This window comes from Pipistrellus kuhlii, unplaced genomic scaffold (genome assembly GCF_014108245.1).
Source record: "Pipistrellus kuhlii isolate mPipKuh1 unplaced genomic scaffold, mPipKuh1.p scaffold_m20_p_30, whole genome shotgun sequence".
Taxonomy (NCBI): Eukaryota; Metazoa; Chordata; class Mammalia; order Chiroptera; family Vespertilionidae; genus Pipistrellus; species Pipistrellus kuhlii.
Genome location: NW_023425530.1, coordinates 3,090,485 through 3,114,306, shown reverse-complemented (window position 1 = coordinate 3,114,306; position 23,822 = coordinate 3,090,485). Strand labels below are relative to the sequence as shown.

General features: G+C 42.1%; 1 protein-coding gene across 1 annotated transcript in view; it reads left to right on the top strand.

The window, feature by feature from the left end:
• The window catches only part of LOC118731258 (complement C3), a 44,761-nt gene that overhangs the window by 11,405 nt on the left and 9,534 nt on the right, over window positions 1-23,822 (top strand). Inside the window, exons 20-27 of the mRNA XM_036459701.2 lie at window positions 6,925-7,067; window positions 7,157-7,369; window positions 19,016-19,082; window positions 19,179-19,265; window positions 19,932-20,135; window positions 20,550-20,625; window positions 20,933-21,092; window positions 22,077-22,175. Coding sequence (XP_036315594.1) covers window positions 6,925-7,067; window positions 7,157-7,369; window positions 19,016-19,082; window positions 19,179-19,265; window positions 19,932-20,135; window positions 20,550-20,625; window positions 20,933-21,092; window positions 22,077-22,175 — 1,049 coding nt within the window. The remainder of the gene's footprint in view (window positions 1-6,924; window positions 7,068-7,156; window positions 7,370-19,015; window positions 19,083-19,178; window positions 19,266-19,931; window positions 20,136-20,549; window positions 20,626-20,932; window positions 21,093-22,076; window positions 22,176-23,822) is intronic.

Sequence of the window (23,822 nt, the reverse complement as noted above, 5' to 3'; positions counted from 1 at the left end):
TTTTTTAGACAGAGAGGAAGGGAGAGAGAGACCAGAAACATCGATGAGAAAGAAACATCAACATCAGATGGCTGCCTCCTGGGTGCCTCTATTTGGGGACTGAGCTCAAACCCAGGAATGTGCCCTCACTGGGAATCGAACCAGTGGCCTTGTGAGGCATGGGTTGATGCTCAACCATTGAACCACGCCAGCTGGACAGTGCTTTTTACTTTTTAAATTGATTTTATTTTTAGATCAGTTTTAGTTTCACAGCAAAATTGAGCAAACAAAGGGCACATGCCCAGGTTTCAGGAGATTGGGGCACATACCCAGGTTTCAGGAGATTGAAAGTAACAAATGAATATGTCTCTCTCACAACAATGTTTTTCTCTCTGTCTCTCCTTCTCCCTTTCATTCTCTCTAAAAATCAATGGGAAAAATATCCTCAGGTGACGATGAACAAAAACAAAAATATTTTATTAAAAAGTTGGGCAGCCGAAACCGGTTTGGCTCAGTAGATAGAGCGTCAGCCTGTGGACTGAAGGGTCCCAGGTTTGATTCCGGTCAAGGGCATGTACCTTGGTTGCTGATCAATGTTTCTCTAGCGTTGATGTTTCTAACTCTCTATCCCTCTCCCTTCCTCTCTGTAAAAAAATCAATGAAAAATATATATATATAAAAAAGTTGAGCAAAAAGTACAGAGATTTCCTATATACCCTCTGCCATCCCACCTCCCATGCACAGCTTTCCCCACTGTCAACATCCCCCACCAGAGTGGTGCATTTGTCACAATCAATCATGAAGCCCCCAAGTTTATAGCTGACAGTAGGAATTCACTCTTGATGTATATTCTGTGGGTTTGGTCTAATGTTTTATGACGTGAGTCTACCATTGTAGTATCATACAGAATAATTCACAACCACAAAAACTCTTAAGGAGGTGCTGTCGACGTGATAGTGGGTTAAGCAATGAAGAGAAAGGAGGAAGCAGGATGAAATGGGAGATTGAAACATCGGTGGTCAGATTGTGAAGTGTGACAAAAGTAAACCGGTCCCCCTTTGCCCACCACTGGAGTGAGACCTGAGGAGCTCTAGCTAAATGGGGATGGTTTACAGCAGGGCTGGAGGGGTGAGGGAAGGAAAGCCCCAACTTTTAGTGCAAAATATAAGTGGGGGCCAAAAAGTCAGTCATCAAGATAAATAATAACCCACTGCAATAGTTTTCAAAATAAAAGTGAGTACAAAAAAAAAATCTATGATGAACAAAATATCCAAATTTTAAACAGAGACCAGAGCCATGACAAACCACAAAGGAGTATGAGGCAAGGGAAAAAATGTGACCCATATATATATTTTATGTACTAGTAACCCGGTGCATGAAATTCGTGCACAAGGGCGGGGAGTACCCCTCAACCCGGCCTGCCCCCTCTCCAATCTGGGATCTCTTGAGGGATGTCTGACTGCCCGTTTAGGCCTGACCGGGCCTAGTCAGTCAGACTTCCCTCTCACAATCCAGGACTGTTGGCTCTCAACTATTCACCTGCCTTCCTTCCTGATTGCCCCTAACTGCTTCTGCCTGCCAGCCTGATCACCCCCTAAACACTCATCTGCCAACCTGATTGATGCCTAATTACTCCCCTGCCAGCTGAGTGCCCATAACTTCCCTCCCCTGCAGTCCTGGTCACCCCTAATTGCCCTCCCCTACAATCTTGGTCCCTCCCAACTACCCTCCCCTGCAAGCTTGATGGCCCCCAACTGCCCTCTCTTACAGGCTTGGTCCCTTCCAACTGCCTTCTTTTGCTGACCATGTTGTGGTGGCCATCTTGTATCCTCATGGGGGCAGCCATCTTGTGTGATGGTCAATTTGCATATTACTCTTTTATTAGATAGGATACTTTAAAGGTAAAATTTGTCAAACAATATTAAAACATTAAAAGGCAGGTGTATTCAAACTCACAATATTAAGTGTAAATATTTTATTTATACCACAGCCAGACTTTCTTAGGCTATATTCTCATTTGTTTATTACACTTTAGTATCATTTTACTTTCCTGACTTCAATATTTTAAAAATATGCTTCTTGCTTATCTCATTTTTGATTGAAGGAATTGACATTTTCTGCCAGTTTATCTTATTTAAGAAAAACATGTTTTTATTCATTTTAGAAAGAGGGAGAAGAGAAAGAGAGAGAGATTGAGATTCATAAAAGAAAAACATCTATGGGGATGGAGTTCATAACCTGGGCATGTGCCCTGACCTGGAATGGAATTTCAGCACATGGAATAATGCTCAACCAACTGAGCCACACCAGCCAGTTATGCAATTTCTCTTGAAGGAGAGATGATCTCAAATGAAATCATTTACACAGAGGCACACAGTTTCCTTTTGCCTGGGACTCCAGTATGACTCAGCAGAAGTCACTGTATGGCCTTAATCAAGTTATTCAACCTCTCTGTGCTCCTCCATAAAATGGACATGATAGAAGAAATAGCATGTACTCAAAGCATTGTTGGGAGGATTGTTATGAATAAATACATGTAAAGTCCTTGTAATAGTGCCTTGAAAAAAAGGATGAAAGGAAAGAAGGAAAGAAGGAAGAAAGGAAGGAAAGAAGGAAGGAAGGAAGGAAGGAAGGAAGGAAGAAAAGAAGGAAACACATAATGTGGGCTGGTGTGTTATTTTATATTTCTGTTAGCCTCATGAAAAAAAAGAGTATGTTGAACCTGATATCAGAAATGCTTTTTATTTCACCCAATATATCCAAAATGTTATCATTCCCACATTTTATAAAATATTGCAAAACCACTATCACACTAATAATAATGTTACAATAATAAATTATTTACAATTTAAGCATAAATTATTAAGACATCAAAATTTTTGTTTACTTATTTTTAAGTCTTATTTATAAGAAATTTGTTTTTAATAATTTCAGAGAGAGGAAGGGAGAGGGAGAGAGAGTTAGACACATCGATGAGAGAAAATTATCAATTTGCTGCCTCCTGCATGTCCCCTACAGGAATTGAGCCTGCAACCCAGGCATGTACCCTAACTAGGAATGAAACCATGATTTCTTGGTTCATGAGTATTCAACCACTGAGCAGCATTGGCCAGGGAAGATATCAAAAATTTTAATGACTTGTTTTATTTGTAAGCATTTGAATCTGGTATGTCCTTTATTCTTAGAGTGCTTCTCAATTAGAATGTGAGCTTTTCTTTTTTTCTTTCTTTTCCTTTTAATCTTTATCACTCAGATTATTACAGATGGACTTTTTCCCCCATAGCTCCCCTCCACCTGGTTCCCACCCTACCCCAGGCCCTCACCTCCAACTGTCCTCATCCATTTGTGTAAGATTTTTATCCAATCTCTTCCTTCACACCCCACACTGCATTCCCACTGAGAATTATCAGTCTGCTCCCTTTCCATGCCCCTGATTCTATTACATTCACCAGATTATTCTGTTCATCAGATTTTTTTATTCATATGATTTTTAGATTCACTTGTTGATAGATATGTACTTGTTGTCACTTTGTTGTTCATAATTTTTTATCTTTACCTTTTTCTTCTTCTTCCTTTACTTAAAGAATACCGTTTAGCATTTCATATAATACTGGTTTGGTGGTGATGAACTCCTTTAGCTTTTTCTTGTCTGTGAAGTTCTTTATCTAACGTTCAATTCTAAATGATAGCTTTGCTGGGTAGAGTAATCTTGGTTTTAGGTTCTTGATATTCATCACTTTGAATATTTCTTGCCAATCCCTTCTGGCCTACATAGTTTCTGCTGATAAATCAGCTGACAGTTGTATGGGTACTCCCTTGTAGGTAACTAACTGTTTTTCTCTTGCTACTTTCAAGATTCTCTCTTTGTCTTTTACCCTTGGCATTTTATTTTATTATTTTTTATGTATATTTTATTGATTTTTTTTCAGAGAGGGAGAGAGGGATAGTTAGAAACGTCAATGAGAGAGAAACATTGATCAGCTGCCTCTTGCACACCCCCTACTGGGGATGTGCCCACAACCAAGGTACATGCCCTTGACCGGAATCGAACCTGAAACCTTTCAGTCCATAGGCCAACACTCTATCCACTGGGCCAAACCGGTTTTGTCTGCCCTTGGCATTTTAATTATGATGTGTCTTGGTGCAGTCCTCTTTGGATTCCTCTTATTTGGGGTTCTCTGTGCTTCCTGGACTTGTAAATCTATTTCTTTTTCCAGGGAGGGGAAGTTTTCTGTGATTATTTCTTTAAATAGGTTTTCAAAATTTTGCTCTCTCTTCTTCTGGTGCCCCCATAATTTGGATGTTGGTACACTTGAAGTTATCTCAGAGGCTTTTTACACTATCTTTATAATTTTGGATTCTTCTTTCTTTTTTCTCTTCCAGTTGGGTGTTTTCCTTTCTTGTATTTTAAATCTTTGACTTGATTCTTATGATCCTCTGGTAGTCTACTAATTGAATCTCTGTATATCATTCTTTATTTCAGTCAGTGTATGCTTAATTTCTGACTGGTCCTTTTCCATTTTAGGGGGCATTCTCACTAAGATCATTGAAGGTTTCATTAAGTTCCTCAGAGGTTTTTTTGAAGATTCTTGGCTAACCTTATAACTGTAGTTTTTAACTCTATATCCAATATTTTGCTTTTTTTCATTTGTGACATGTTTGTCTCCGCATTTTGGCTGCTTTCCTATATTGATAGGTGGCTTTGTGTCATATAGGGCCCATTGGTTCAGCCTCCCCAATCACCTAAGGTGAACACTCTTGGTTCCTCCCTTTGTGGGCTGTGTACACAGTCCTGTTGTAGTTAAGCCTTGATTGCTGTTGGTATCACTGGAAGGAATTGACCTCCAGGCCAATTGGCTGTGAGGACCAGTTGTGTCTATGGGAGAACTGCTGTGCAAGAGATATCCTTATGGGGAAAGACTTTCTTCAGTGGAGCTTTGGTGCCCCTTGAGTGTGTCACTTATGGATGTGAAAAGTTGTAATCTGGTATGGTCTTGCACTGACCACTGGGTATACTGGCTCTTGGATCTCCAAGGAGGTAGAGAGTCAGCCACTGCCTGGGGCTGCCCAGCAGGAGCTACAGAGAGATCTGTAAATTCCTCCTCTTTACATCAGGTGCCCAGACGAAGCCTAGCTATGAAGGGCCTTGGGCATTCTTTTGGTAGCTTTGGGGCTCCCTGACCCAGCTGCTGCCTGTTTGACAGGTTTAAGGCTGAGAAAGGATAAGCCATTTATATGCAATAGCCACTGCAGACAGCTTGGGTGGGTTGTTAATTGGGTGGAGCAAGATCTCAGGGACTCACCAGGGTAGAGCAAATAGCAATGGCTGCCAGTCAACCCTGTACCAGAGAGGTCCTTGTGCAGGAACAATGACCCCTGTGAGCACGCCTTTTGAAAGAAAGCTCCCCTCATGTTCCGGCCCAATGCCAGACAGTCCATTCTCTCTCTGTATGTGTCTGGGTCCCCAGAGTCTCACGCAGACTAGAGTTCAGAGCAATCATGAGCTTGTATCTCTCTCCTGATTAAAAAATAAAGCAACACACCCAGTTGCCTGCCCTTTCTGTATACATCTCCACACATCCTACCAGTCTCAAGGTGCTTTCTTCTTTACTTTTAGTTGTAAAACTTCCACTTAGCCAGCTTTCCCATGGTTCTGGATGATAGTTATTCTGTATTTTAGTTATAATTTTTATATGGTTGTGAGAGGCAGCAAGTACAGGTGTTTATGCCGCCATCTTGATTCTCAGGATGTGAGCTTTTCATTGGAAACATTTTGACCTCTATTCTAGGATTCAAAAATTTGCATTTGAAAAAGCAGATTGACATATTCAAGTTGCTCCAAACACACTTTTAAAAGTTTTCCAATAATTATTGTGTGTTCTTTTTTAAGATTTTTTAAATCAATTTTTAGAGAGAGAGGAAGGGAGAGGGAGAGAAAGAATGGGATGTGAGAGTGAAATTGGCGGTCTCCACATGGCCCCCATTGGGGTGAAAGCCCTCAAATGGGCATGTGCACTGACCAGAACTGAACTAGCAACATTTTGGTGTGCAGGACAATACCCAACAAACCCAGCCACACTGGCCAGGGTTTTTGTTTGTTTGTTTGTTTGTTTGTTTGTTTGTTTTTTATCTTTATTGCTGAAAATATTACAGATGTCCCCTTAGTTTGTCTTTTCCCCATTGATACCCTCCATCCCTCACCCGTCCCTTCCAGGCCTTTATTGTTTGTGTCCATGACCATTTTAAAATCGAGATATAATTTACATTCCATAAAAGTCACCCTTGGACAGTATATGATTTCAGTATATACACAAGAACTAGTTTGGAAGTTTAAATCTGAGTTAACTAAAGTGAAATAAAAGTAGAAATCCAATTCCCTTTCAAGTTAGCCATCTTTCCAACTCCCAGTGACCACATAGGCTTAGGGCCATCATTTTGGGGAGCACAGATGGAGCCTTCAGTGAGGCTGGCTCAGTTTCCTCCTCCACCTCTATCTCTGAGTCAAATTCCAAAGAAATCACTAAATCCTGGAACTCCCAGCTACCACTATCATTTGTAATGCATCACCATCAACATTCTCTAGACCAGTGTTTCCCAAACTTTTGACATATGTGTACCCCTTCTATAATTTTCGTAACGCTGAGTACCCCTCGTACTCAAGAGAATGTAGAATTAGGCACAGCTAAGCACGGTGCAGTGCATATCCTCACCAAACTCGGGTGCAACGCGTACCCCCACCAAATTCTTCCCATAGCCCTGGGGGTACGCGTACCACACTTTGGGAAACACTGCTAGACCATGGGCTTCTACAAAAACAAGCTGAGCTCTGGACAGCTCCTGTGTCAGGGGTAAGCCTTGAGAGGCAGGAACTTGGAGCTGAACTTGGACCCTGTCCATCCTGCCCATCCCCTATCCCTGACACTCATGTTCTGTTCCCCTGGGCAGGCATCTGTGTGGCTGACCCCTATGAGGTGACAGTGGTGCAAGATTTCTTCATCGACCTGCGGCTGCCCTACTCTGTGGTTCGTAACGAGCAGGTGGAGATCCGAGCCGTCCTCTACAACTACCGGGAAGCAGATACGCTCACGGTGGGTCCTTGGAGCAGGAGAGGCACGAGGGGAGACCTGGAGAGGGCACCATGGCGCAAGCCACTGGCCTGATTCTCTCTCCCTGGCAGGTGAGAGTGGAAATGCTCTACAACCCAGCCTTCTGCAGCTTGGCCAGTGCCAAGAAGCGTCACCTGCAGACTGTATACATCGCTCCCAAGTCCTCACTGGCCATACCTTATGTCATTGTGCCCCTGACAGTCGGCCTGCAGGAGGTAGAGGTCAAGGCCACTGTCTATCGGTTCTTCATCACTGATGGTGTAAAGAAGATCCTGAAGGTCGTGGTGAGTCCTTGGGGCACGTGCTGCCTCTTGTCCTTCAGGAGGGACTCTTGCTCTCCCTGTGCTGTCAACTCAGTTCTGAGCCCCAGGCTCTGAGACACTAATACTGTCCATGTTCAGCTTAGGAAAGTTAGGAACCCCAGAGGTGTAAAAGCAGGGCCATTTAGGCAGGGGAGACATTCTTCTGCACATAAAGTTCTAAGGGGGTGCCCAAAACCTCAGCAATAAAGATAAAAACTTATTTTCTTTAAAATATATTTTAATATCAAATACGATTTTTAATACATTTTAGTATAAGAATTTTGCCTTGACTTTTTAAATTATTTTCATTTTATTTTTAAAAAATCTTCATTGTTGAAAATATTACATATGTTTCATTTTTTCCCCATTGACCCATTTAAGACCCCCCCCATCCCTCCTACCATCTGAGTCCATGAGTTATGCATATATGCATACAATGCCTTTGATTTGATTACCTCCCAACCTCCCACCCTCCCCCTCTTTCCCTCAAAGATTCTGCACTTTTTTTTTACATGCTTCTTTATCTCTGAACCCACTCCTTTCATCAGTTTATTTTGTTCATTAGATTCCATATATGAGTGAGATCATGTGATACCTGTCTTTTTCTGACTGACTGAATTCACTTAGCATCATGCTCTCCATGTCCCTCCATGCTGTCTCAAAGGATAAAAGATGCTTATTTTTATGTTGCATAGTATTCCATAGTATAAATGTACCCCAGCTTTAAAAATATAATAATTCATTATTGTTGAAAGTATTACATATGTCTCCTTTTTTTGCCCATTGACCACATCTAGACTGCCCCCATGTTCTGCCCCAGGACCTCACCACCCCACTGTCTGTGTCCATAGGCCATGCTTATATGCATATGAGGTCTTTGATAGGTTACCTCCCACCCAACCACCCAAGATTCCACATTTTCTTTCATGCTTCCAATCTCTGGATCACCTCTGTTCATCAGTTTATTTTGTTAGATTCCACATATGAGTGAGATCATATGATACTTATCTTTTTCTGACTGACTTATTTCACTTAGCATGATACTCTCAAGGTAAGGGATTCTTCTTTGTTAGTGCTACATAGTATTCCATGGTGTAAATGTACCACAGCTTTTTTATCCACTCATTTACTGATGGGCACTTGGGCTGTTTCCAGATCTTAGCTATTGTAAATCGTGCTGCTATGAACATAGGGGTGCATACATTCTTTCTGATTGGTGTTTTTGGTTTCTTAGGGTACATTCCTAGAAAAGGGATCACTGGGTCAAATGGCAGTTCCATATTTAAGTTTTTGAGGAAACTCCATACTGTTTTCCATCATGGCTGCACCCGTCTGCATTCCCACCAGCAGTGTACTAAGGTTCCCTTTTCTCCACATCCTGGCCAGCACCTGTCATTGGTTGATTTGTTGATGGTAGCCATTCTGACAGGTTTGAGGTGATGCCTCACAGTTGTTTTAATTTTCATCTCTCTGATGATCAGTGACTTTGAACATTTTTTCATATGTCTCTTGATCATCTGTATGTTCAGTTTGGAAAAGTGTCTATTGAGATCATTTACTCATTTTTTAAATGAAGTGTTTATCTTCCTTTTGTTAAGTTGTATGAGTTCCTTATATTTTTTTAATATTAACCCTTTATCAGCTATATCATTGCCAAATATGTTCTCAAACAGTGGGTTTCCTTTACATTTTGTTGATGGATTCTTTAGCTGTGCAGAAGCTTTTTATTGTTATGTAGTCCCATTTGTTAGTTTCCTTTGCCCTGGCAGATGTATCCATAGATATATTGTTGTAAGAGATCTCTGAGATTTTTCTGCCAGTGGTTTCTTCTAGAATGTTTATGGTTTCCTAACTTACATTTAAGTCTTTTATCTATTTTAGTTCATTTTTCTGTAAGGTGTAAGTTGGTGATCTAGTTTCTTTTTATTTTCTTTTTTTTTTACGTATCTGTCCAATTTTCCCAACACCATTTATTAAAGAGACTGTCTTGACTCCATTGTATTCTCTTGCTACTTTGTCAAATATTAATTGAGCATAATTGTTTAGGTCTCTGTTCTGTTCCATTGTTCTGTATGCCTGTTCTTGTGCCAATACCAGGCTGTTTTGATTAAGGTGACTTTATAGTATAACTTGAAATCTGGTGTTGTGATTCCTCCAACTTTGTTCTTCTTTCTCAAGATTGCTGCAGCTATTTGGAATCTTTTTTGGTTCCATATAAATTTCTGGATTATTTTTTCTAGACTTGTGAAGTATGCCATTGGTATTTTAATGGCAAGTGCATTGAATCTATTGATTCCTTTGATAGTGTGGACATTTTAATGATGTTGGCTCTACCAATCCATGAACACAGAATATTCTTCCATTTGTTTATATCTTCTTCTATCTTTTTTTTCAACATCCTATAGTTTTCTGAGTATATATCTTTTACCACCTTGGGTAAGTTTATTCCTAAGTATCTGAAATTCTTTGTTGCAATTGTAAATGAGATTGTTTGCTTAGTTTCTCTTTCTGAGAATCCACTATTGGTATATAAAAAAAGCCATTGGTTTTGGTGTGTTGATTTGTATCCTCTACATTGCCAAATTTACTTATTAAACCTACTTGTTTTTTGGTAGAGTATTTGGGGTTTTCTATATATTCAATATAATATCATGTCATTTGGGAATAATGAGAGTTTTATTTCCTCCTTTCATTTCTTCTTCTTGCCTAGTCACTGTGACTATGTGGATTTTGAGTACTATGTGGAATAAAAGTGGTAAAAACAGACATCCCTGTCTTGTTCCTATTCTTAGGGGAAATAGTTTTAGCTTTTGCCCATTGAATATGATGTAGATTTGTTACATATGGCCTTTTTCATGTTGAGATATGCTCTCTTTATTCCCACTTATTTGAGAGTTTTTATCAAAAATGGGTGCTGGATTTTGTCTAATGCTTTTTCTGCATCTATTGATAGATCATGTGATTTTTGTCTTTCAATTTGTTTATGTGATGTACCACATTTATTGATTTGTAAATATTGTACCAGCATTGAATCCCTGGAATAAATTCCATTTGGTCATGGTTTATGATTTTTTAAAATATATTGCTGGATCTGATTTGCTAATATTTTGTTGAGGATTTTAGTATCTATGCTCATCAGGGATATTTGCCTCTAATTCTCTTTCTTTGAAGTGTCTTTATCTGGTTTTGGAATTAAGATAATGCTGGTATCATAAAAAGAGAGAGAGAGAGAGAGAGAGAGAGAGAGAGAGAGAGAGAGAGAGAGAGAGAGCACGAGCACGCTTGGAAGTGTCCCTTCCTCTTAGTTTGAGGAGCATAGGTACTAGTTCTTCGAATGTTTGGTAAAACTCTCTTGTGGAGACATCTGGACCCAGGCTTTAGTTCGCTTGGAGTTTTTTAATTGCTGCTTCTATTTCTTCAGTTTTTATTGGCCTATTCAAGTTTTCTGATTCTTCCTGATTCATTTTTGGGAGATTGTATTTTTCTAGGAATTTGTTCATTTTATTCACCTTGTCCAGCTTGTTGGCATATAGTTGTTCATAGTATTTTCTTACAATCTTTGTATTTCTGTGGTGTCACTGGTTACTTCTCTGCTTTCACTTCATTTTCTTTGTGTCCTCTATTTTTTGTTTCTTGACAAGTCTAGCTATCTGTCATCAATCCTGTTTATCCTTTCCAATCTGCTCTTTGTTTCATTGATTTTTTTTCTATATTTTTTAGTCTCTATGTCATTTATTTCTGCTCTGATCTTTATTATATCCTTCCTTCTACTTACTCTGGGCTTTTTCATGTTATTCTCTTTCTAATTCTTTAAGTGATAGGATTAAATAATTTATTATTATCTAGAGACCTGGTGCACAAAATTCGTGCTCTGGGAAGGGAGATGTCCCTCAGCCCAGCCTGTGCCCTCTCCAATCTGGGACCCTTCAGCGGGTGCCCAACTGCTGGTTTAGGCCTGACCTCATAAGGATTGACAGTTGGACATCCCTCTCATGATCCAGGACTGCTGGCTCCCAACAGCTTCTGCCTGCCAGCCTGATCATCCACTAACCACTCCCCTGTCAGCCTGATCGATGCTTAACTGTGCCCCTGCCAGCCTGATTGTCCCCAACTGCCTTCCCCTGCTGGTCTGATCACCCCTAACTGCCCTCCCCTGCCAGCCTTCTTGTGGTGGCCATCTTATGACCACACGGGGGCAGCCATCCTGTGCGAGGATGTGACCATCAATTTGCATATTACCTCTTTATTACATAGGATTATTTTGTTTTTTACAGTATGCCTGCAGTGCTATAAACTTTCCTGTCAAGACTGCTTTTGCTGTGTACCAGATGTTTTAGGTTGTTGTGTGTTCAATTTTATTTGTTTTCAGGAAGTTTATTTATTTATTTTTCTATCTCATTGGTAACTGATTCATTGTTTAATAACATGCTATTTAGCCTCCATGAGTTTAAATGCAATTGGGTGATTTTACTGTAGCTGAATTCTAATTTCATTCCACTGTGATCTTAGAAAATGCTTGATATTATTTCAATCTTCTTGAATTTGTAATACATATTTTATGTCCTAACATTTTGCTTATCTTTGTGAATGATTTATGTGCACTTGAAAAGAAATTATATTTTGCCAATTTGGGATGAAATGGTCTATACATGTCAATTAAATCTATTGATCCAGTGTGTACTTTAGAGTCACTGTTTCCTTATTTATTTTTTTTCTGGAAGATCTCTCCAGTGACATAAGTGGGGTGTTAAAGTCCCCTATGATGACTATATTTTTATTTATCTCTCCCTTAAAGTCCTCTAAAAAGTTTTTAAAATATATTTAGGATATATATTTTTTATATATTATGTAGTGACTTTTGTTGTCTCTTGTGATGGCCTTCATTTTAAAATCTATCTTGTCATATATGAATTTTGCTACCCCAGCTTTTTTTCTTTTCTTTTCCATTTGCATGAAAAAAATTTTCCCTCCTTTACCCTCATCCTGTGTGAGTCTTTTGTTCTAAGGTAGGTCTCTTATAAATAGAATATAGTTGAGAAATGTTTTTGTATCCATTCAGCTATGTCTTTTGATTGGAGCATTTAATCTATTTACACTTAAGGTCATTATTAATAGGTATTTATTTATTGCCATTTTAATTCTGTATGGCTAGGTTTCTCTCTCTGTTTCTTCTTCTCATTATAGCAGTCCTTTTAGCATTTCCTGTAATGCTGGCTTAGTGTTGATGAACTCCTCTGGCCATGTTTTTATCTGGGAAGCTCTTTATCTCACTGTCTGTTTTCACTGATAGCCTAACTGGCTATGGTGATCTTGGTTTCAGATTCTTCCTTTCCATTACCTTGAGTACTTCATGCCATTTCCTTCTGGCCTGTAGAGTTTCTGATGACAAATCAGGTGTCAGTCTTATGGAAACTCTTGTAGGTAACAGTTTACTTTTCTCTTTCTGCCTTTAAAATTCTCTCTTTGGCATTTTAATTATGTTGTGTCTGGGCATAGTCCTGTTTGGGTTATTCTTGCTTGGGACTCTCTGTGCCTCCTGAATTGTGTGACATTTTTCTTTACCAGGTAGGGAATTTTTCTGCATTATTCCCTCAAAGACATTCTCTATCTTTTTTTCCCTTTCTTCCTCTTCAGGCACACCTGCTATTCAAATATTGTTATGTTTCACATTTTCCCACAGCTCCCTTATATTATCCTCCTATTTTTTCATTGTTTTTTCTGTTTGGTTCTCTGAGTGATTTTTTTCTACTCTGTTTTCTAATTCGCTGATGTGATTCTCAGCTTCCCCTAATCTGCTGTGTATCCTTCCAATGTGTCCTTTATTTGTGCTATGTCATTCTTTATTTCTCTTTTCATACTTACTATGTCTTCTCTTATGCTATTGAGCATCTTTACCATTGATTTTCTGAACTATCTAGTTCTGTATCAGATAAATTTCTTATCTCCATTTCATTTATCTCTTCTTCTGGAGAATTCTCTTATTCTTTCATTTGGGTGTAGTTTCTTTGTGTCTTCATTTTGGTTGCCTGTTTGGGTTTGTGACTATGTATTAGGTAGATTTGCTCTACCTCTCAATCTTTAGTGCGGGACAGTGTCAAAAGCTGTTTCTGACTAATTATAATAGATCAGACAAAGTCTTAAAGCCTTCATAGACTACCATTGCCTACAGACTGATATGATTCTATCTTTACTGGCCCTCAGGCAAAAGTCTACAGGCATGGTGCGTGTTTTTCCCAACAGGATGGGGCAATAGCTTCTACCTGTAGGCTACTTGTTATTCTCAGCCTCTTAATGGACTTTAGAAACTCCACATCGTGGGGTAAGGTGTTTGCTAATAGAGTGGGTCAACTGTCTTCACTCCAGGCAAAGTTGGTGTATGGCAAATGTTTGGGTGAGAAAGATGATCTCTGCAGGGTGAGAGAATAATTCTGCACAGGAAATCAGGGTATCTGCCTTCTGGCCTCTAATCCCAGTGCTCCCAACCCTAGCTTCTGCTCACATCACTCCACTCCACTCTGACCTCCTCTGCTGGAGAACAAGGTGAGTGGCTCCTCAGGGAATTTTGTGTGTTGCCCCTTTTCAAGGGTGCCTGCATTTCAGCCACCTCTCCCCGGCAGATAGCAAAACCACTGCTTTTCACAGCCTGATGTTGTGTGGATCCTATTCTTAGTTCTGTTACTCTCTGTTTGGCAGCCCAGCTTAGGGATTAAACTCCAGAGTTCTCAGTGGCCACCCCCCCAGAGTTGAGATTATTTCTCTAGAACTTCATTTACTTTCTGTAGGAACACAGCCAGCCCTTTTGCACCTCTGCCCCTCCTACTAGTCTCTATGCAGTCTCCACTTTCTATCCTCAGTTATCAGGATTCCCTCTAGCAATTCTTTTGTTGATTATTCAGGAAGTTTTTCTGTATTATACTTGCAATTCCAGTTTGGTCCTAGGAGCATGTCTGTGCAGCATCCACTTACTCCACCACCATTTTTAAAATCTTTGATTTTAAAAGATTTTAGGGGAAATATATTTCACAACCAAACTTTATAAAGTAATAATATATGATGCTAGAATATAGGAAAGTTCTACTTTTTTTAAATATATGTTTTTATTGATTTCAGAGAAAGGAAGGAAGAGGGAGAGTTAGAAACATTGATGAGAGAGAATCATCAATTGGCTGCCTCTTGCACAACCTCCACTGGGATCCAGCCTGCAACACAGACCTAGAATGAAACCCTGACCTCCTGGCTCTTGGGTAGAGGCTCAAACACTGAGTTATAGTGACCAGGCAGGAAAGTTCTGTTTTTACCTGTGATATTTTTGTTGTTGAATTTTTATGAACTTATTTGAGTCAAACTCACAATATATGCTGGGGAACAAGATCTCAAATGTTCCATTACCTGAGAATTTTGCCTTAAAAAATATATTAACAGTTACATTCCTATTTTTACCCACACTTTGGAACACTTTCAAATATAATAACAGATAGAATCATTTAAAAATGCTTTTATCATCTTTTTTAATATTTTAAAGCAAAACAAGATCATAAACAAGATCACTAATATTTTATTTGTTTACTTATTTTTATAATTTTAAAGTAAAATACTTTAATAACATTTACGAGGCTTACAAGCTCTCTCCAGGCCAGGACCCACCTGACATCTGGGCAGCTGACTGGTTAAAGAGCTCTTTGCAGGCAAATCAGCCAGTCTTCACATCTGTTTTAGAGGTGGGAGCGGGAGAGGGGAAGAAGTTCCCAGGTCAGGAGCATGCTGGCCATGCAGTGGCCCATGCAGCTTTGGAGAAGTGGGACTTGGGAGGAGCCAAGTGCTCCCACACCCTCTGGGGGCTGAGAGGACAGTTGGAGGTTGAGATGTGCCCAAGGGAGAGGTAGCTGAAGTTTGTGCCTCCTTGGGGCACTCAGTCTTTTGACCTGGATCGTGGGACACCTTTAAATCCTAACATTCCTGGTACCCTTTTTTCTTCTTCTATTTTCACCTGGGGATTCTCTCTAGTTTAAAATTGATCCATGTGTTTGGTTTATATGAAGATATTTGGCATCCAATAAAAGCCTCAAAATGCTGACAGGATTTAATATTCTTTTAGTGCAAGGATGGAAAAATTGGTCTTATGTGAGAGAGCAAAGCCCAATTCAGACAAAGATGAGTGAGTTAATAAGATGCTAAGAAATGTGGCCATGACCTTTTGACGTGGCCACAATCTTTCAATGCCACTGTCTCTGCTTCACCATCTCCCACCAGCCCACAGCTAACCAACCTGCAGCACCTCACAGACATTGACGTGAAGATGTGTAGAACCATATTGTTCTCTCTCTCTCCTCATTTTACGCTCATCCTATGACTTAGAACTTGACCAGTTTTACGAAACTGCACTCAGCACAAATGGGTACACATGCAATTATGCAATTTACAGCTAAATTTATGTAAAGCACTGTCTCAGTTATAAAGACTGATCCAGCCACCAGGATGTTGGCTCTCTGAAGGCAAAAACCTCAACTCTTGCATTTCTTGCACAAAGTAGGTGATCAATAAATACCTGCTGAGTTAACAGATGTATCTAAACGTGTCTGCCAGATATTTGGCCGTCAGTCTCAGAATGGCTGTACTGGCCAATCGTTTCCTGAGAAAAAGAATACATTTCAGAAGGGCTAGATCCTGGGCACGGGTAGGTTCTACCTATATAGAAGGTGCCTGGAACCTGGTGCAATTCATTTTACTCAGAAACAGGTACAGAGGATATAGTAATTTGTGCAAGGTCACCGCTAGGAGACACGGACTTAAGCTGAAGAATTTCTTCTCTCCCCAGACTTGGCCCTCTCAGGGAGGACTGCGAGGCCTTGTGTCCGTGCTCAGCAGCTGCATTTATAGCATCAGATCACTAATATTTTAATGCAATAGTTTAAGAAATCAAAATCAATACCAAAAATATCTGTGATGAACAAAATATCAAAGTTTTAAATAGAGACAGACTCCGACAGTGTCTAGCAAAGCCATTTTGGAGCGCGAAGTAGAAGAAACAGTGAGTGCCCCCACAGATGTGCCTGTGGATTTTTTTTTAATGATTAATTTCCCCGCAAATTGTTAAAGTAGTCAAGAAAAGCCTAGAATTGGTGAAATACAAATATGTTAAAACTAAGTGTGATTTTATGTTGAAATGTTTTACTCACACCCAAACCAAAATTTGTTACACTTTTTCTTTTCTGGCTTTAAGGGATACAAATTTCAGTCGGGGGGGAGGGAGGGGTGTCAATTATTTAATGTTCTGGAATAATATTACCATTTAAAAATACATTAAAGTATACACTGAGTGGCCAGATTATTATGACCTCCTGACATTTGTAGGCAAATTAGCAGTACACTGCATTGTATGGGATATGGAAGCCGAAGGCCTGTTCAAACACCTTTGCTGTCTGCAGTTACCAAGAAACACGTCTCCAATTCACACAGGAACACAAGGATTGGACAGTCAAGCATAGGAAAAAAGTAATGTGGTCCGATGAATCACATTTCCAGCTGCATCACGCAGTTGGCAGAGTGAGAATTTGGAGGAAACAGCATGAAAGCATGCACCCCACATGCATGAGTACCACCCTTCAAGCTGGTGGGGGCAGTGTTATGGTTTGGGGCATGTTTTCCTGGCATAATTTGGGCCTTTTAATTCATGTGGAACAACATCTAAATAGCACAACATACCTAAGTTCATCCTATCATGTTGATGGCGTATCCCAATGGAGATGGCTTCTTCCAACAAGACAATGCCACGGTGCTCATATTGTGCAGGAGTGGTTTCAAGAACATGAGGGATACTTTACCTCGCTTAGGTGTCCCCCACAATCACCAGATCTCAAGCCATTTGAGCATTTGTGAGACAAAGTTAAGAGAGCCATCAGGCAGCTGGTTCCACAACCATCAAATCTCACAGAACTGGACAGTGCTATTCATCAGGCATGGTGTCAGATTCCTTGCATCACCTTTCAACATCTCGTGGAGTCAATGCCAAGGAGAATTGCCGCAGTTTTGAAGACAAAATGTGGCTCAATGAAGTACTGATGGGGTGGCCAAAATAATCTGGCCACTCAGTGTATATTCAGAGGCAACATTTTTTTTTTTTTTGCCTTGGGTCCCAATATGGCTCAACATAGGCACTGGTGGGAAAGAAAAAACAAATAGTGCCGAAACCTGTCTGGCCAGCTCTTCTCAATTCTGTATTCACTAACTCTGGTAGCTTAAATCCATCACAGTGGGGATATTTACACCAAGGAAATTGGTACAAATCAATATTTTTTCTTCCTAGACAGCTGGACTGAAATATTTACCAGCACACTTAGGGAAGAAATTCAGTCTGCAAAGGAAAATATGGGATTTGTTACCAGGTGAAAGGAGAATGGGTTCTGGAAGGCAAAAAAGTGTATCCACAGTAAAGGCTTATCGGAAGACATCTGAGAACTTGATTGGGGTGTTTGATGATAATTAAGATAACCCCATACACTGCCAAGTACTTAAGCACAGTCTTTTATTTTATGATTTATTTAAATCATTTGTTTAAAAAATTAATTTTAGCCCTAGCCCGTGTAACCCTGGACCATCATCTCATACACTGAAGGGTTGTGTGTTTGATTCCTGGTCAGGGCAGATACCCAGTTTGCAAGTTTTATTCCCAGTCAGGGTGCATATGAGGAGGCAACTAAAGTTTCTCTTTCACATCAATATCTCTCTTTCTCTTCTTTCCTTTCTCTCTAAAAATCAATAAAAATATCCTCAGGTAGGGATTAAAATAAGTATTAATTAATTAAAATTTTAATTTAATGTGTTTACTTCTTTGTATTTATTTTATTTCACTTATTTTAAATTAATTATTGAATTATACTTTTAATTTAATGTTTAAAATTCTATTTTATTTAACCCATTGAGAGGCACTGGGTTGAAAACAGACTCTAGAGCCGGTTCATATTCCAGTTCTATTCTACTAGCTGTGTCGCTCTAGCCCCACCATTATAAGTTACATTGTTTTGTTTTATTGTTTTAAGACTTTTTATTGAGTTTGAGAGAGAGAGCACAAAGGAGAGAGAGAGAGAAAAAAACAAAACACATTAATGTGAGAGTGATACATCCATCAGCTGCTTCCTGCATGCCTTCTACCGGGGTTCAAGTCTGAAACCTGGACATGTGCCCTGATCTGGAATCAAACAGGCAGTCTTTCTGCAAATGGGACAATGGCCAATCAGCTGAACTATACTGACCAGGGTCAGTTATCCCATCTTTAAAATGGGGATGATAATAGTGGTGCCTTATTATAAAGATAAAATGAGTTAACCAGAATAAAGAAAGCTTCTAGGCACACAGGAAGGTTTCTAAAGGCTTTGCTGTTTTATTATTATTATTAATTGACAACGTTGTTATTAAATCGTACCACCTATGAGGTAGATGCTTGTATTGCCTCCTTCCTAAAAGGAAGGAAGCTGAGACACGGAGAGGTTAAGTAACTGGCTCCCAGTCCACAGCTAAGACTGGCAGATGCCATCTAGGCTACAGTAATCCCCAGACCAGTGCCCTGCTGACCAGCTGTGGCTCTGTCTGTCTTTTATTCACCCAACTCCCCCTTCCCTCCACACTGTCCAGCCTGAAGGAATCAGAATGAACAAAACGGTGGCCATTGAGACACTGGATCCACAGCACCTGGGCCAGAGTGAGTCAGCGCAGGAGTGGGGGTGAGGCCTGGGTGGTGTGCAGGGTCTGGTGAAAGGAGGCTGGTGCCAATGGTGTGTCTCCCATTCCACCACAGACGGTGTGCAGCGAGTGGAGGTCAAGGCTGCAGACCTCAGTGACCAAGTCCCTGACACAGAGTCGGAAACCAAGATCCTCCTGCAGGGTGAGATGCCCTTGGTCCAACCTCCTGGGGACTGGGAAGGAGTGGGAGCCATGACCCCAAAGAGGGTGCCCGGTTCCATTGGCTTCTGGGAATATTGAACCATGGCGCCTCTCTCCTTGTGTGCTAGACCCACCTCTCCTTGGTGTGTGTGCAGAAGGCTCTAGGCAGTTCTTAGCTTCTGCTGGTAAAGAAGCTTAAATGAGATGTGGTAGAGTTTAAGTACAGAAATTCTGGAACTAATTGTCCAGGATAGAGGACTGGGGAGAGAAGGCACGGGAAGGAGCTAGCAAAGCATCTTGCAACCTCTGAGCTCCTATGTTTGGGATAGACACTATGGTTTCTTGATCTGTGATGAAGGCAAACAGTGGTACCTGTTTGGAAGGGTTGTTGGGAAAATTGAATGGGATACTACATGGTGTTCTCTTAGAAGAGAGCTTGGCAAATGGCATTAAGCATGATAGACGTATTCATGACCATTGGACCTGGAATTATGTTACCACTGATGGAGCATGAGGACCAACAGTCACATGCCTCCAGCTGCCAGCTGTCCCTGACTCCCTGACTCTTTGGCCCTGGCTGGTTGGAGCATGGGAGGCTGGGACAGGATATGGGGTCACCCCACAGTGGATCTCTTTGCTTGAACACCATCCTTCCTTTTGGCTGCAGGGACCCCAGTGGCCCAGATGGCAGAGGACGCCATAGATGGGGAGCGGCTGAAGCACCTCATTGTGACCCCCTCGGGTTGTGGAGAGCAGAACATGATCCGTATGACGCCAACTGTCATCGCGGTGCACTACCTGGACCACACGGAGCAGTGGGACAAGTTTGGCATTGACAAGCGACAGGAGGCCCTGGAACTTATCAAGAGGGGTATGTCCCCTTTCCCTGTTGGAGTCCCCCACTGAGCTCTTTTCTCCTCTAAGCCCCACCGCTTCTCTGAGAACTCCTGCTCTCCCCTCTTTGAGACAGTGGTCTCTCGGAGTTCTCTCCCCACTGAACCCCCCTGAGAGCCTTTCTTTCTCCTAACCCTCTCTCCTCTGAGAAGCCCTTACCCTCCTCTCTCTAATCCCTGCACCCGTTCAGAGTCCCTCGATCCTATAAGCTCCCCTCCCCTCCAGACATTCCTGCTGGTCCTAAGCCCCTCTTTCCTCTCTGAACCTTAGCTTCCTCCTTCACAGAATCCTTGTTCCCTCTCTAAGCCTCTCTCCTTCCTGGCAAACCCATACCAGCCACTGCCTCCTCTCAGCCCTCACTCCTCCAGTGATGCTTCTCTCTTCCTTGCAGGGTACACACAGCAACTTTACTACAGACAACCCAACAAGGCCTTTGCAGCCTACCAGCATTGGAAGTCCAGCACCTGGTGAGCCTGCCCATCCTTGGCCCTGCACTCCCTCAGCAGGGCCTGAGCCCTGGCCTATGGTGATCTAGACTGGCCTCTCTCGCACTGCCCTGTGACTCTGTGCCCCTCCCCCTTCAGAGTCAAGGTGCCCATTAGCTGAGTGACCTACCATCACTGAGCACTGCCTACAAGCCATACTGGGTCCTGAGACCTGGCACGGGAAACTGGGCACACCTGAGCAGGCCCACCCCTCTCTGCTCCTTGTTTGGCTGGGACAGCAGTCTCTGGATCCAGAGCCAATTGGTTCATGCTCTGTGCCCACCCCCAGGCTGACAGCCTACGTGGTCAAGGTCTTCTCTCTGGCCACCAACCTCATCGCCATTGACTCCCAGGTCATCTGTGGAGCAGTCAAGTGGCTGATCCTGGAGAAGCAGAGGCCTGATGGAGTCTTCCAGGAGGATTCGCCTGTGGGACAACCTCAAATGACTGTAAGAGTCAGATTCAGGTCAGGCTTGGGGGGAGGAGTGCCTGAGTGCCCCAGCATGGACAGGAGACAGGGTCCGTCTGCCATTTGCCCAATTCCCAGCATGGGATGGACAGAGAAATAAAGGAGCCACAATGGTCAGTTCTCCTTTGCAAAAACCAGAGATCTCAGTGTCCAGTGCAAAATGAAAGTTACCTAGGCACGCCCCCCCCCCCCCCATATTGCTTTGAAAAAAACCTGAGAAGTCCTTAGACTTGTGGTTCTCAAACTCTGGTCTCCAGGCCAACAGCATCAGCAACAGCTGCAAGTTGGTTAGAATGGACATTCTTGGGCTGAAACCCAGATGCATGAGTCAGAAACTTTGGGGGTGGGGCCTAGGATTGGGGTTTTCATAACCCCTGCCTCCAGGTAATGCTTACGTGTGCTCAAATGAGCGAACTATGGCTTCAGCCTGACCTTTCGGGCTTCCAGCCTCACAGCCTTCCCTCTCCACACTCCATCTGTACTGCCTGGCGCCTTGCTCCTGGGCACAGAGCCTTTGCACATGCTGTTCCCACTACCTGGCATGTTACCACCACCCTCTTTGAGGGCTGAGTTCTGCTCACTCTTCAGATTGTGGCTCCACCTGCCATCCCTCAGGGACACCTTTCCAATTGCCCTGAACAAGACACACCCCAACTCTCCATTCTCATTGCACAGAACTCATCAGTTTGTAATGATTTATCTGTTGACAAGCTGGTTGGCTCATGCCTGTCTCCCTATGAGATGGGGAGCTCCATGAGGGCTGGGGCCATCTTACCCACAACACCAGCAACATTTACAGAATGAGTGAGTGAATGAATGACTACTAGAGTATGGCCCCCCTGTGAGACACTGGGGAGAGAGCCACCCCTGCTCTGCTCAGCCCCACTGATCCTACAGGTGTGTGTGGGGGTGGCATGAGGGGCACACGGGTGACCCCATCCTTACTTCCTGCTCCACACTCTAGGGTGGCTTGAATGATGCTGAGGAAAAAGATGTGTCCCTCACAGCCTTCGTTCTCATCGCGCTACAGGAGGCTAAAGATATTTGCGAGGGACAAGTTGACGTAAGTGTGTCTGCTGCACCACCACCCCTCTCCTCTCCTCCCTAGGCACAGCCATTGGGGAGGTTCTGTAATTGTGGCATCTTCTTTGTCCTGGGATTTTGAGAGCTGATTGCTTGACCTTTAGCTTTCCAAGTGGGGAACTCTAGGATCCCAACTTCACCAGCTGCATCTCTTACATCAGGACCCCAGAAAAGAGAGGGAGAAGAGGACGGCTGTGACCTTTAAGGCCAGAGGAACCTTGTTTCAATCCTTGCAGATTTGAAAGAAAGTATGATAGAGAAGAGACAGTATGATAGGGCAGTTGGGTCAGACAGATCTACATTTAGATAATCACTTTTAGGGATATCCCATTACTGAAACTCAGTGTGTTCATCTGTAAAATGGGTAAAATAATTTTTGTATTTTTTATGACTCTCTGAGTTCTAGATGTAACACACATGTAAGCTACATTATGTAAAGCCACGGGGTGAGGCAAATCAATTAAGAAAAAACAACAACAAAGGTAATAAACACTAATAACTCATCACTTCTTAATTATTTTACTACCTTTTCTCATTATCCATGCTCTTGAGGTTATCTGTGTCTGTCATACCTATATGGTAGACATACTACATAATCTCTTTCAGTTCTACAGTCAGTGACTCCATGCTGGTAGATTGAAATCATCCATGGTTGTATTTACACTATAAAAATCAGCAAACTCTACAAAGCATATCTTCCTCTGCACCTCATCTCAAGGGTCTCAGTATTCTCAGGTGTGCAGTAGGGTGATGATGAAAATAAAACCTACGTCATAGAATTTTGAGATGAAATGAGTGGATATGTGACTAGCATATAGTAAGTGTTAGCTAATACAATGATGATGATTAGATAATAGGTGGACCTAGTTTGTGCTAACCCTGGGTGCCTATTTAGGGCATCTATTTCCCAGCCTGTGTTAAGGAATGTCACACTGGTAGATAGAAATTGGACATGGTGGAAGTATTTACCGGTACATCACCATCATTGGCAATCAATAAGCCAGCTCCCAGAACCCTCACCCCTGCTCTGACTGGAAAGGTTATTAAACCCTAGAGACCTGGTGCATGATATTCGTGCACAAAGTGAAGTGTCCCTCAGCCCAGCCTGCACCCTCTCCAATCTGAGTATAAGCTACATCCCACGAGGGATGTCTGACTGCCATAGGATCGGGCCTAAACAGGCAGACATTCCTCTCACAATCCAGGACTGCTAGCTCCCAACTGCTCACCTGCCTGCCTTCATTATCACCCCTAACCTCTTCTGCCAGCCTGATCACCCCCTAATCACTCACTTGCCAGCCTGATTGCCCCTAACTGCCCTCCCCTGCAGGCCTGGTCACCCCAAACTGCCCTTCCCTGCAGGCCTGGTCCATCCCTTGCTGGCCATTTGTGGTGGCCATCTTGTGTCCACATGGGGGCAGCCATCTTTGACCACATGGGGGCAGCCATCTTTGACCACATGGGGGCAGCCATCTTGTGTGTTGGAGTGATGGTCGATTTGCATATTACTCTTTTATTAGATAGGATTTACTAGCACAACACTAGTATACAGACTGCACCATGATAGGTACTCAGTAACAGAGCACTCCACAGTGGCTAACCTGTCTGGGAAACCCTTGAAAATAGC